The sequence below is a fragment of the Apteryx rowi genome, unplaced genomic scaffold (assembly GCF_003343035.1).
Source record: "Apteryx rowi isolate R43461 unplaced genomic scaffold, aptRow1 scaffold_286, whole genome shotgun sequence".
Taxonomy (NCBI): domain Eukaryota; kingdom Metazoa; phylum Chordata; class Aves; order Apterygiformes; family Apterygidae; genus Apteryx; species Apteryx rowi.
In genome coordinates, this window is record NW_020449263.1 from 139,966 (window position 1) to 153,193 (window position 13,228).

Consider the following 13,228-nt stretch of genomic DNA (forward strand, 5'->3'; position numbering starts at 1 on the left):
AACCAAACTGGCTCAGAGTCAATATTTCTGAGTCTCTTATCTTAGACTACCTGTTTTTTTCATGACAGTCAGATGGTGGACACAAAATTAACCTGGACAATCTATTGCAATTATTGCACCAACCATTTTTTTTTTCTGTTCTGTTTTAGGTCAAATTAAGACACTACAGTCTGATAAATATGGTATTTACACTAAGTTTCTATAGGCAAATGAAGTGGCTTCAATACAACACAGTCTTTATATAAACTTCTGAGAAAATAAGAAATCCTTCATTGATTCCCTTTGTACAAAAAAATTGCCAACTTTGTCTACACAGTAGAAACTGAAGAGGCAAAGTTTGTATTCTAATATATGTACTTACATAAATGCATGTGTGTGTATATATATTTATATAAATACACATATACACACACACGCACAGGTGTCCATACTATATAGATACACAGAAACACAATGTGTATATGTATATATACATAAGAAAAATGTGTTGTTTTAGTTTGCATCATTCAGGAAGAAAACATATCCCAAGTTAGGCAAAAATCTTCTGGCCATGAAGTCATTAAATCAAACTTCAAGTTCATGAGCTATGAGGGTGAGCACGCTGGCATACGCAGAGTCTTTGGCAGTCAACCATACAGCTTTTCGGTTTTTAAAACAACACTCTCCATGTCATGGTAGCCTTTTCCATTTAAATGTTCACTGGTGCAGTCATGATTGTAGCCATAGCCCTGAACATCACTGATCGATGATACAGTGTAGGAAGCTGTGCGCATAGCATCTGAATGGCTGAAGCTGTGCTCAAATTGGATTTTGTACTGATTCCAATGTCGTCTCAAAACAGCTTGGACCTATGCCAGAAAACAAAGGAAAAGAAATGCACATAAAATACTTGGAAAGATATCTTTGATATATCGTGAATGCCATAATAAATGTTTCTCAGAAAATTAGGTGGTAAGGTCTCAATAAGCTTTTAAAATCAGGGTCCCTACATGTCCATATGTATACAGGTCCATATGTCACATGAGACATTCTGAAGAAATTACAGTTCACATAGGCATATCTCACCAAATTTGCCAAGGAATAATAATTACATTTTACATTGCTAGTGTATTAGGTGCTCAGGAAAGCACAGATTATAGATGACATTTGGCAGCAGCAACACAAATTTCTGCTTTCTCCCCTGTGGACTGAAGTCCAGTGTGGACAGATCAGAATTACAGATGAAAATGGTCATTTCTTTTCATGCTTATAGTTAAAAGGTCACATCTTCAGCAGCTGTAAATTCCTGTACTTTCAGCAAAGCATGATTTACATTTGCTATAGCTCTGACACAAGAAAGCCTTTTCTAATTTTTGACCATGCCTTAATCAAACGACTAGAAGAACAATTGCCTGAACTCTGTTCAGCACATATTTCTACTGTGGTTAAAAATAAAACTGATTAAAATAGTTGAAGGCCCCAGCTTGTTTACATCTCTGCACTGTAAGGATGTTATGTTTATCATAGGCTTCCTTTACTACAATATGGTTAAACACCTGTGCATACTGGATTGACGAGGAGTCACATTAATGAAATTCTCATGGAATTAGTTTTTCAGGAAAGATGCCAAGTGATGAATGCTGAGAATGGCAATAGCTGTTGTTGCTGCCATTTTTTAAAAGGTCTTTTCTAAGTACCAGCTGTTCAAAAAACTGCCCACAGATCACAGATATTTAATTTYCTCCTCAGCCAAGCTTTGTATGCAATGAATGCCAGTCATTCTGTGAACACCTCCTGGTGTAGGTACTGACTTTCAAGAAAGCTGAGGGAACACTGATGTGCACATTTACACAGCAGTGCTCCCCAAATCACTGGCCTCATTCAAAATCACAGCCTTCATTTCACTTTGTTACACACAGAAGAACTAAACAGTGAATAGCGATCCCTGGTTAAATATTAATTTGTGGGTACAGATTTTTAGGATTTTCCATGTATCTTCAGGGTTTCTTCTGTGTTTGCTTTAGATTTTCTAACACAATGGCTTCTTTTGTCTACTTTTACTCTGGCTTTAATTATGAAAAATAAAAATAAATAAAACAGAATGGATGTAAATTTTAGATTTCCTGCAATCTGGTATTGAAATCCTCTATTAAAAAAGGATATTTCTCAAAATCCAAGCAAAGAAAATGTAGAATGGTAAGAGAAGAAGTACTGAATGATTAACATAAGAAATTAATATTTTAGGGGAAAGGAGATGATCTTTCATTGCTCATAAAACCATTCCAATCTGTTTAAAAAACCTAAACACAGATCTGCAAACACTGAATAGAAATCAAGTGTCTTAATACTTCTGAGTATCTGGTCCTATCACTGTTCAAATCAAAATTATTATGCATTTCTTCTGAGTCTAAATGGAGAGTTCATGCTTTATCACAATAAGTTTTTGATTAATTAATTTGCATTGCATAGCAATACATGGCCTTAAATTTTCACCCTAGTTGAATTTATTTCCTGTAGTCCCTCAGAAAGCCAAGAGATGAGGAATATTCAAAATTCCATCTTCTCTGAGAAGGAAGCTTTGGAATTTATTTCTATATCATATAAAATGTAGTTGCTAGGTTTATTTTTTGAATATCCTTCTGACCTGTCACCTCATACTTTGACTACTTCTGTGGCCTTCCTGTTTTCCTCCAGGTGTTGTATGTATTTGTAAATGAAAGAAAACCTCAACTCTGTTGTTTTGGAGTCAAATCTGTGCATACGACTAAACTGCATTCCATTTCTTCCTCCTTTCCATGGTCAATTGTCTCAATAAGATTAGAGTTTTATTGTAGCAAAAAAAAAATATTAAAGAATTTTTGATTTAAATAAGGCAAACATTGGGCATGAAATGGGCAAACGACAGCAACTGTAACTAAATGGCTTATCCAGGGTCACAGAAGTCTATTGGCAGAGCTGGGAAATACACTACAACTCCCATGATGCCAAAGGGCTTTACACTCATGCCTTCCTCCACATTTCCTTCTAGTTGTTTCAGCAACACTTGTTTGTTCATCTTATTTTCAGTTGTTTTGTAAATAATATTTATAAATCAGTCCTAAAGACTTCAGAATATGAGTCCCCATAGCTCATGAGGGCCTTCAGGATCCCTGCAAGATAAGTGCTTCCTCCTGTTTCTAGGGAGAAAATAGTCTGTTCAGCTTGCTCTCTGGCCAGTGACAGATTTCTACAGATAGTATTTTCTGGACAGGCAAACACAGTTTCCTCTATGCCCTCCTCAGTACCCATCATGTTCTTCTTTCAGTGTATTTCTAGCTAAGCCATGTCTCCTGGCATTCCTCCAAAAGCCTCTCCATTACTGCTGAGCTGGTATTTCACCTCTGTCCTACTACACAGCTATTCTTGTAGGTTGTTACATCCTCTCATTCATTATTACCAACTTTCAGTCTTGTCTAAACTGTCCAATCAATAATTTACAGAAGAAGATGGGAAATCAATGAGTCAACTGATTTTTCACCACTAATTATACTCCATTTAACAATATGCATGTGTCTAGCCATAAAGCGCAAACAGAACTTCTTTCACTCTTTCCTCAGCTTTGAACAGTTGCATGTAGCTGTAAATTCAACTCACGAGGGACAGCACTTTGTTATATGAAAGGATATTAAGTGATACATTTAAAGATAGAAACATAATATATGCAATTGCGTTTCTCAATTCTTGGTAAAGATGTCAATTCCAGCTGGAGAATTCTTGCTTTCTCACTGTATTAATAATGGCTTTTTTTGATGAGGTTTAAAGAAAGGCTCCTTCCTATCTGCTCTTCAGCATAGCTTGATGTCCAGTATAACACAAACCAAACAGTAGCCAATGAGGAGAAAAAAACAAAACCTTGCTTACATTTCCATTTCCCAGTGAAAGGGAAAAAGAAACCAAAACAAAACACTTTACCTGTATAAAGCGCAGATTCCCACACATCAGTTTTCTTTATTAATAGGCCAAGAGAAATCTTTCTATTGATTTCACTGAAATCTAGAACAGGCTTCTCTTGTAACTGCAGCCTGTGTCACCCCAAAGGCCTCTCTAGGTCAGCTCAGACTGGAAAACATGATTAGGTAGTCTAGAAGCCTCTTAGTCTGCGGGGTGCTAGGACGTAAGCAGAACATGAGTGTCGCCAGGGAAGCCCTACCACAGAAGATAAAGATGAAGAGTTTGCACATGCCCTCTGTCTGTAGCAGGCGGTTTCTGACAAACCGAGGTGCAGCGCATGTTAGAGCTGGAGCTGACAGCCCATCCCTGGCTGCGCTGCCGAAGAAGTTTGCAGATGTTCCTTGGCTACTGTCAGCAGGCCATAYCTGCTATTTTTTGGATGCTTATGTTTCTTTTCTCTACAGCTCTCTGCTAGCAGGCCATTTTATTATCCCTTGTGGGCCAGAGGTGCCTGCAAGCCAATACTTGAACAGGGTTGGGCTCCTGGTACTCGATATAGAAAACAAAGTGGTACAGTAGCAGTTGGGAAATACTCAGATATGGATAAAAGGAAATTATTGCTTTCTAGCATTTTTAATTGCTAATTCCCCACTGAAAAAAGCTTTTTCCCATTGTCACTCAAAGTTTAGATTCCAATATCAGTACTCACTGTTAATCCCAAAATTTACAGCTGCAAAAACACCACACAAGTGTTAACACTAGTCTTCGATGCCTAGTGTTTTGTACAGTTTATAATGAGTTGCTGCTATGACAGGTGACGGTACAGAAGCACTTTGTACACCATAGCTAAGTCACAGTTTCAGGCTATGTTATGGCAACAAAATACACACGTGGCTGCAGCACACATGCCAGAAGCAGAATCTTTTAGGAGACAAAGGAAACACTTTTTTTCCCTGTGCAGACTTTTTTCCTAACTATACTGTCATTCTTCCCACATTTTACCTTACTGTTCCAGTTGTTTATAAGGCCATACATGCCTTCTAGAACACGATGCAATGAAAATGCAGTTATCTTAAAAATGTAGTGGTGGTTGAAGCACTGATTCCAAGAATAAAACAGTTATAAGAAGCACAGACTTCTGCTGTATAAAGAGCAAATATATATGCTGACCCCAGCCCAGTAAACTGTGAGAAAGTTTCCCTATTCATCTTTTCTGCCTGTTTCCTGTGGCAAAAAAGAAATTACTGAGACTTATGCATCTCTTAAAAGAAGAAAAAAAAAAATCTTGAAACCATTTGGAAGTTTCATTGCAATTCAATCAGCTTCAGATTGAAGAGGAAGAGGAGGAAGGGTGATCTGCTTGAATCAATTCTCACATTGGCCAAATATTTACTGCATAAGTAAATATTACCCTCCAATAAGTTTGTGTAAGCACACTGAAAAAATTTTATGACATCTGATTAAAAAAACTAATGTTTCAGTCATACAAACACATCTGCTTACAGCCATACAGTGCAACTGCACTAAATGTAGAACAAATGAACAAACAGATGTGTGGGAATAAGTGCAGATTGTAGTTCTTCCTCTGCCAAAAGTGCTGGAAAAGCCTCAGTTGGGTTTTGGGGTGGGTTTTTTTGTTGTTGTTGGTTTATCTTTTGCTAGCAAGAATCATATGAAAGAACAAATTTGTGTGTGTGTGTGTGTGTGTGTATTTAAAAAAAAAAAACACAAAACTTTCTACCACTTCAGTCTCTGAGCCTGTAAGGCCTTATAAGTACTTGCAAGTGTAAAGCTTGGGTGCCAGTTTCTAGTTAAAAGTTATTGTGTGCACACAAGGAGCTTATGTCTATTCAAGTTAACAGCAAAGCTTGTTAACTTCAACAATTCAGGATCAGTACCATATACTACTGAAATATGATACAATCCTCTGACATAAGAAAGAAGTTTGTTCTTTGACTTTGCACAGATGATGGTTCCTCAAAAGTGCACTTCTACTTATTCAAGAAAATTTTTGACCCAGGTACATAAAACTATTAGGATCTGATTTTGGAATGATACTTTCAGCTGTGTTATAAAAGCAGTTTTCCGAACATAAGCCTGACATTTTGCCAAAATGTAAGCTCTGAAAGAAAACTGAAAAGAAAAAAGATTAATTGTGCTTTATAAAAGGAAAAAGAACATAGGCTTCATGAAAGGAACAAGATTGATGTAACTGCAGTTCAGCTACAGAGCTGCCATAACACAGTAATACCCCAACACAGCAACATGTATGCAATATGCTTTTATCCTGCTGTGGAAAGACCAGTCCAATGATTCTCCAGGATAACAGATGCCACAGTGATGACTTCCCATATAGACAAATATACCTTCTGGATACTGAACTACATTTTGCTTTATAAGATATTTACTGAGAATTTATATCAAAGCAACAAGTGTCTTCAGTTCCTTATATAATCAAGAGATGTGGATATTTCTCAACACAAAAGTGTTGGCCCTAAAGTAGTTATGATGCCTTGAACTATGGCATATTTTTTCCCAAGCTCTGCCCTTGACCGCAAGGTTCTTTTTTTTTTTTTTTTTTTAATTATTTTTACTTGACAATTAAATTTGGATTTAGGAATTTAAAAATTATATATTTTTAGCTTGCCATCTCCTTAATTGCTGAAACATAACCAAAATATGTAAAAAAGTATAACAAAAACATTAAAAAACTTTACCTCTCCATTAAAGAAGCAGAAAATTGTAGCCACCAGTAGACCCTGGAAAATAAAAATAAAAACATTTTGCTTGATTTCAGATACATACAGATTTCTTCAGGTATGAGATAATTAGAGGTTCCTGATAAAATTCAGATATAGACAGCAAAAGGAAAAATGTATTACAGATCTAAACCTGGTGAATTATTTCTGAAGATGTATTAGTAAAAACAGTTGGGTCAGCTATCTACCATGATATATTTTTTTTCCTTTAAGAAAAGAAAATTCAGTGGAATGAGAAAGTTAAATGTATTTATAAGCAGGAATATTGTATAAAGGTCTTCCATTTAAAAACTAAAATCACATGATCATTTTTCCTTTTTTTGCTTACATGCGCACTGTTCTCTAGCTCAAGTGAACCAAAGCTGTGCAATGCTTCCTACCTGGTAATGCATAAGGATGTGCATCACATAGTCATAGACTTCCTCAGCGATCCGGCCTTCTGGTCGCCATGGGAACAGCACAAATTCAATGCCAAGCAGTGGGACTAGAATAAGAGTAGCTCTTACTGCTTTCATGTACAGGTTGGATTCCGCCTTGTGCGTATCTTTCAGCTTCGTTATCAGAACACGAACAATATTTAACAGGAAGAAAAGATTCACCTGTCAGGAAATAAAATGGCACTGAAGATATTCTGAAAAAAATCACACACTATTTTGTGATACTAAAAAAAAGACAACTCAAGAAAACTCATAGTACGTGGATGTCACTGATTATATAGTAAACAGAAGTTAAATCCCTCTGAAAGCACCTTTAAGAGTCTCTTTAAAAAGCTTCTGGCTTTTCCTTTTTCAAATATGAATCTAACAAATTTCTAGAGAAGAGAAAAAAAAACACAGATTTTTTTTTTTTAATAAAAAGAGAAATAAAATTGTAGGCAAAATGCCTCTACAGGGAACTGTCTACTCCTGCAGACAAACAGCAGATCTGGAATACTCTCACAGTGGCTCTCCCATGGTTGATGTTCAAATCTTTCAACAGAACTACAGATGGGGCAAGCTATGAGATGATGCTGATGCTCTACGTTATTCTTATGCATTATGGAATTTGATACAATACTTTTCTCCAAGTTTCCTATCCTGAAGTATTAAAAAAAAAAAAAAAAGGAAGAAGTTCAGTTTTTAAAAGAAGTGAGCAGAATGTTGATTGCTCTTTAATTCCATAGTTATTAAACCTTTTCTTGTTAATAGTGGGGTATATCTGTTCCCTCAGTTTCACCAAAAAAGAACAAACTGAAGTCACAACAATGCAGACTAAAACTCTTTCAACATTCATTGCTGTAATTAACCACAAAACTTATTTTATATATATATATACACACATATACACACACCCATACACTTATTTACACACACACACACCATATATATATGTGTGTGTGTGTGTGTGTATACACACACACACACACACACACACACACACACCAACCTAAGGATGTGAATAACCAGAACAACAAGAAAGTTAGGGACAATTAAACTGTATTTTCATCTATCACAGTGTAATGGGAGCCCCTTACAGAAACCAGAGCTGGAGGAGACCCTGAGAACTCAGCTAGTCCCATCGCCTTCCACAGAGGACACAGAGGCAAAAGGCTGCTGCTCAGGATCCCGACTATGGAAGGGAGAAACCTAGATTTTGGTTCTCTTATTCCAAATAATTGACTATCCTTTTAGATAATTATATAGACATTAAAGAGAGAAAAAAAATCTCCTAGCTAGTGAAAGAAGCCAGCAGAAGGAAAGATTCTCTGTTCTAAAATGACAGTGGATTCCTGCTCTAGCAGCCGGSCTCTGTCTCACTATCAGAGAAGTGTGAAGGGCAGCTGTTTCGGAGCACRCGTGTCCCTGTGTCCTGCACAACCCAGGCAGGATTCCTATCATGCCARTTAAGGCTTTCATGCTAAGCAGCTGTCTATTGTTAAAAGCAACATGGCCCCTGACAGATATGTTAATGTTATTTACATTTAACTTACATGCTATTTAAATCAATTTAACAGGAAATCATTCTACATAGGAAACTACTGCACGACTACTTCTGGAAGCTTCCAGCTACCTTTTAGCTTTGTTTAAACAACCAAGGTCTTCTGATTCTCTCTTAAGGGATTTATTTAGATTTTATGCAGCCCAGGTTCCTCATCCAACTTCCTATAGTACGCGGAGGCAATAAGTCCTTCCTCCATAGCTAAATTTAATCCTTCTCACTTAAATCTGTTAGTTCAGCATCAACATCTCTCAAACATAGAGCATTCAGTCCACTGGTGTTTTAGCAGCATGACCAATTCCCATAATAGAGTCCTCAAATGCTAATTGAAGACAAAACTTGTAGCAGCTAGGAATAAAATATCACCTAGCAAAATGTTTTCATTTAAAAACGCCTAAATGCACAAAATCATTCTAGTTTTTCCACCTACCCACCAAAATGAAAACAAAACCACAAAAATAAACTTGCAAAGAGTTTTCAAATAGATACTAGAACAAGCAGAAAAGATAAATGAGGCAAGTAGAGTCTCAGTAGAAACGTGCAGCACCAATTTTTGGTCAGTAGCTCTTCTGCCATGAATACAGTGTGATCAGGATGGACTGAATTCTTATGGAAGGGATGAAAACTTGTCTGGATTTTAGCAAGTTACTTAGAACATTTCCATGTTTAAACAATAGTTGGCCAGTGGAACTACTTGCATATATATTATCATCAAATTGACTGTGATGGTTTGTAAAGCTCCAGAGGAGTCCTGTGGTGCTAGCTGCAGTAAAAACACACAGTAAGATACAGACAGTTCCACAGGGATCTGAAAATTGAAACAGACAAGTCAATAAAAGAAAGAAAGGCAGAGAAAGCAATCTTAGATTAAAAAAAGAATAAAAAAACCCTGTTGGAGCCGATACTGGGAACTTAGTAGAATTTAGGTTCTGCATTCAGAGTTGTTGTGAACATAGCTGAGCTTAAAGCTCAACAGGTCCTGTGGTTCTTTAGTTCAAAATTCCTCAGGTCCCTGAAATTTCTACTTCTCTCCATGTCCAGTTTGTGCTAAGCAGTATGATCATCCTTATTCACATGTAGATTTAAATTCTGTTTAAATTCTTTCTTGGGATGGTATAAACAAACCATTCTCAGATCAAGATACTTGGATATTCTCAGACCCTAGCTAGTAGTCATTGCTTGTTTTTAATATAGCCATGCAGCTTCAGACCTGAGCCTGCTTGAGCCTGGCTTGCTTGGGCAGAACACCTGGATATGTCCCTGAGGACACGTCCTACGTCTGACTTCTGGCCATTGCCAAGGTTGGACACACAAACGCTAAGCGTTCAGCTTCCAGGCTCCTGCCTTGTACTGAGTCCAGCTTACAGTCATGAAACAGGTCGGTGACAAAGGTAGAAACGCAAACTGAGGCTCCTGAACTTCCTTCTAGTACACATTCACGGGGTACACCTGCTGCTTCTGCTGAAAGTATTTGCACCTTTAGAAGGCTGGAAATCTAAGGTACTAATACATAATATTATTATAGGGCAAAATAAACACCCCTTTAATGCTATTTATGTAAATAATGGCATAACTAATTTAAAGCCTGCTCTTTCAGTGGCACCAGTGCAAACTATAACAAGAAAAATAGTGCACTGGCATATCTGAAAGCTACACTGAAATCAATACTGCTCTCGCTAAAGTTCAAACCTCTTGCTTTTCTTTTTTTCCTCCATTTTGATCAATATTTAACCAGCATCTACTGTTTCATTCCCACGCTATTTCTTTGATTGTGGTTGTTTAGACAAACATTTGCAATTAAGCGCGCAACTGAATACAACTTCAATCAAAATGCAACTTATGTCTGCTCCCATTTAGAGCTTCTTTGACCTGGATCTGACCACAGTTATGTAATAATAGGGATTGTAAAAGCAGCGTTGTTGTTAACTTTATGTAACTGTAGGATTTTCAGTGACATACAAGAGTTAAAGGCCTAATTCCCATTGGCTTTTGCCAATTCTCCCTGGCACCCTCTGGACAATCCCCTTCATGCTCTTTGAGATCTTGCTCCTGCAGGTAGAAATAGTGTTGTTTCCCTTGTTATCTAATTTGCAGTTTAATATTGTTGCTTAACTTCTACTAAAGCAGGTCATGCTTAGTAAAGTGTGAAAATTGTATCTGGCAAGCAAGCTGCTTAAGCAAATGAAGGTTCTGTTCACAGAGCCYAAACACATGCGCTTCATCTTCTGTCTTTATCCCTGACTTGTCTTTTCTGAATTGGCATATTAAATCTTGTTGTTGCCAAAAAGGAAAGAAACTCTTTTAAGGTATTTTCATATCATACACATCACAGGCAAGATGTGTAGCTGTGTTTACTCTTCATTATTCCTACATGCATTTTTCTTGCCTCAGTAAATGTATTTGAAAAGCAAGAGAAACATTTTCAATCATCTCCTCATGAAAAATATGGGAATATCAAAGGTATACACTTTTGTAATTTGTAAAGGAAATGGACACAGATGCTACCAAAACCAAGCACCCTGAGGAGATTATTAGGCCTCCAAAGAAATCAAAGGACATTCTTAGTGTGGACTTGAGTGGAAAGAAGACAGTTTGAGATTAGTCCAGTGCATTTGAAATCAGTAGGAGTCTTGCCACTATTTTCAGTGTGACTTTGTGGAGGCCACTGCTGGGAAGGAGAAAATGATCTTAAATCCTATAATCACATTACTTCGTGGAAGATGGTATAGGTCTCAAATTTTACACAGTTTTTTTGTTGTTGTTGAAACAAGCTCTGACTAATATAAATTGTATCTCAGCTTTAAAGAGCTTTACTTAAGTGATATATCTATGAAGAGACGCTTGGAAGAAGGAAATAATGGCCCACAAGACAATGCAGAGTAGCATACATTTTCTGGGTGAAATATGGTGGCACTGAAATGAGCAAAAAACTCCCATCAATTTCTGTGAAACCAGGATTTCACCTTCTGTTTAAGTTGGAAACAAGAAAAGTTAAAAGGATTTAGATTTGGTTTTAGGTATGCAGATTAGAGCATAAAGTGTCTTTACATGAACGTATATGACTGATAATCCCCTGACTAACAGGACAGGGGATTATCAGTAATAATCCACACCTCAAGGGTCATGGATCTCAGTTTCATGGGCAGAGTACTTCATGCATGTCATGGTATCAGTGCATTCTTCAAATATAAATTTACCAGCTAATTTCCCTGTGAATGAAAATGTGAGAGTCACAAGAACCACAGGCTTTATGCAGTGGTCTTCAGAGAAAATCTCTATGCACAGGATACCCTCAGCAAATTTTTCATTAACAATTTAAGAAAATAGGAAGTTCATATAGATCAGAGACTGAAATGGTTTCCAAAAGTCTACTGAATATTTTCATTCTTAATGAATTTCCTTGCATAATCTGAAAAGCCATAAGAAAAGTCAGTAGACATACAATACCTTTGCCAGATCAGCCTGAAGATTCTGTTACAATAAAAGAAATGACTGTAATACATATAGTCAGCAGCTAATCCAGTCCACATGTAGAATGCCTCTACTGTGCAGTATTATCTGCATTCTGCATTCATAGATACTAGTTACATAGATAGTTGTGTAAACATGTGCACATTAAACATCAGTGTTTTCTTTTATTGCCCACCTATTTCTATTTAGCAGTAACATAATGACTGAATTGCATAGGTTAAAGTACATTTATTTGTATCAATAGAGTTTTCAGTTACTTACCTAGAATTTAATGTCTTCAGTAGCAAGGATTTGTGCTTGCTGGCACAAATCCTAGCACAAATTGAGCTGGCATTAAGTTGGAGAATAAGACAGGATTCTGCTCTCTAAAAGTTTATGAGAACTTTTGAAGCAGAGGAGTTGCAGTACCTCACTGGCCAAAGCACACGTTGCTAGATCAGTATCAGGACAAGGGGAGTCACATATATTTGCAGAACTACTTCCACTGTTTCTTTCCTGAGTTCCTGCTCTAATTTCTCTCTATACTGTATTCCCACCTGCAGTCAGTCCTGTGACATTCAACAGACCTCCGTCTGCACTCCAGTCAGGTCCAGTCTGGAAGCTGTTTGGCCACATTAGCACAGTGCCACACTGGAGCTACTGATGTCAACCTGGCAAATAAAGCATTGGCCTGGGCAGTCAGAAATGAGGACTGAATCAATTCTCAGCTAAAGAAGGGTTTTGAACTTGTCCCTTCAGTACTCCAGGTAATATTTAGAACTTGTCACTAGGACTTAAATGTAATGATAACCAATATGGCAAAACCTGAGTTTCTTGTAGGACCAGGATACAGCTCCTTAACAAGGTCAAGACTTGTTATCTTGTGTGTCTAAAGCACCCTACAGGATTAAGAGGGAATCCTGCAAATGATAGTAACCTGTAAATGTTAGCTCTAGGCTCTTATCAATTTCTAAGACAACCGTGAACAGTCAGGAAACAAGTAAGAAAAACAAATTATCTGAAAAATGCCTACCAATAGAGCAGCACAAATAGGACCATGGATGATGTACAGCAGATGAGTATCAGAACTGATCCAACAGCTAGAGAAAACAAACAGGGAAGGAAAAAAAAAT

At 37.1% G+C, this 13,228-nt stretch overlaps 1 protein-coding gene across 1 annotated transcript in view; it reads right to left on the reverse strand.

The window, feature by feature from the left end:
• Positions 1 to 449: 449 nt before the first annotated feature.
• CALCRL (calcitonin receptor like receptor) overlaps positions 450 to 13,228 on the reverse strand; it is a 70,533-nt gene continuing 57,754 nt past the window's right edge. The window contains exons 10-13 of the mRNA XM_026069072.1: positions 13,129 to 13,195; positions 7,049 to 7,267; positions 6,627 to 6,668; positions 450 to 848 (exon numbers count right to left, since the gene is read on the reverse strand). Coding sequence (XP_025924857.1) covers positions 627 to 848; positions 6,627 to 6,668; positions 7,049 to 7,267; positions 13,129 to 13,195 — 550 coding nt within the window. The 3' untranslated portion in view covers positions 450 to 626. The remainder of the gene's footprint in view (positions 849 to 6,626; positions 6,669 to 7,048; positions 7,268 to 13,128; positions 13,196 to 13,228) is intronic.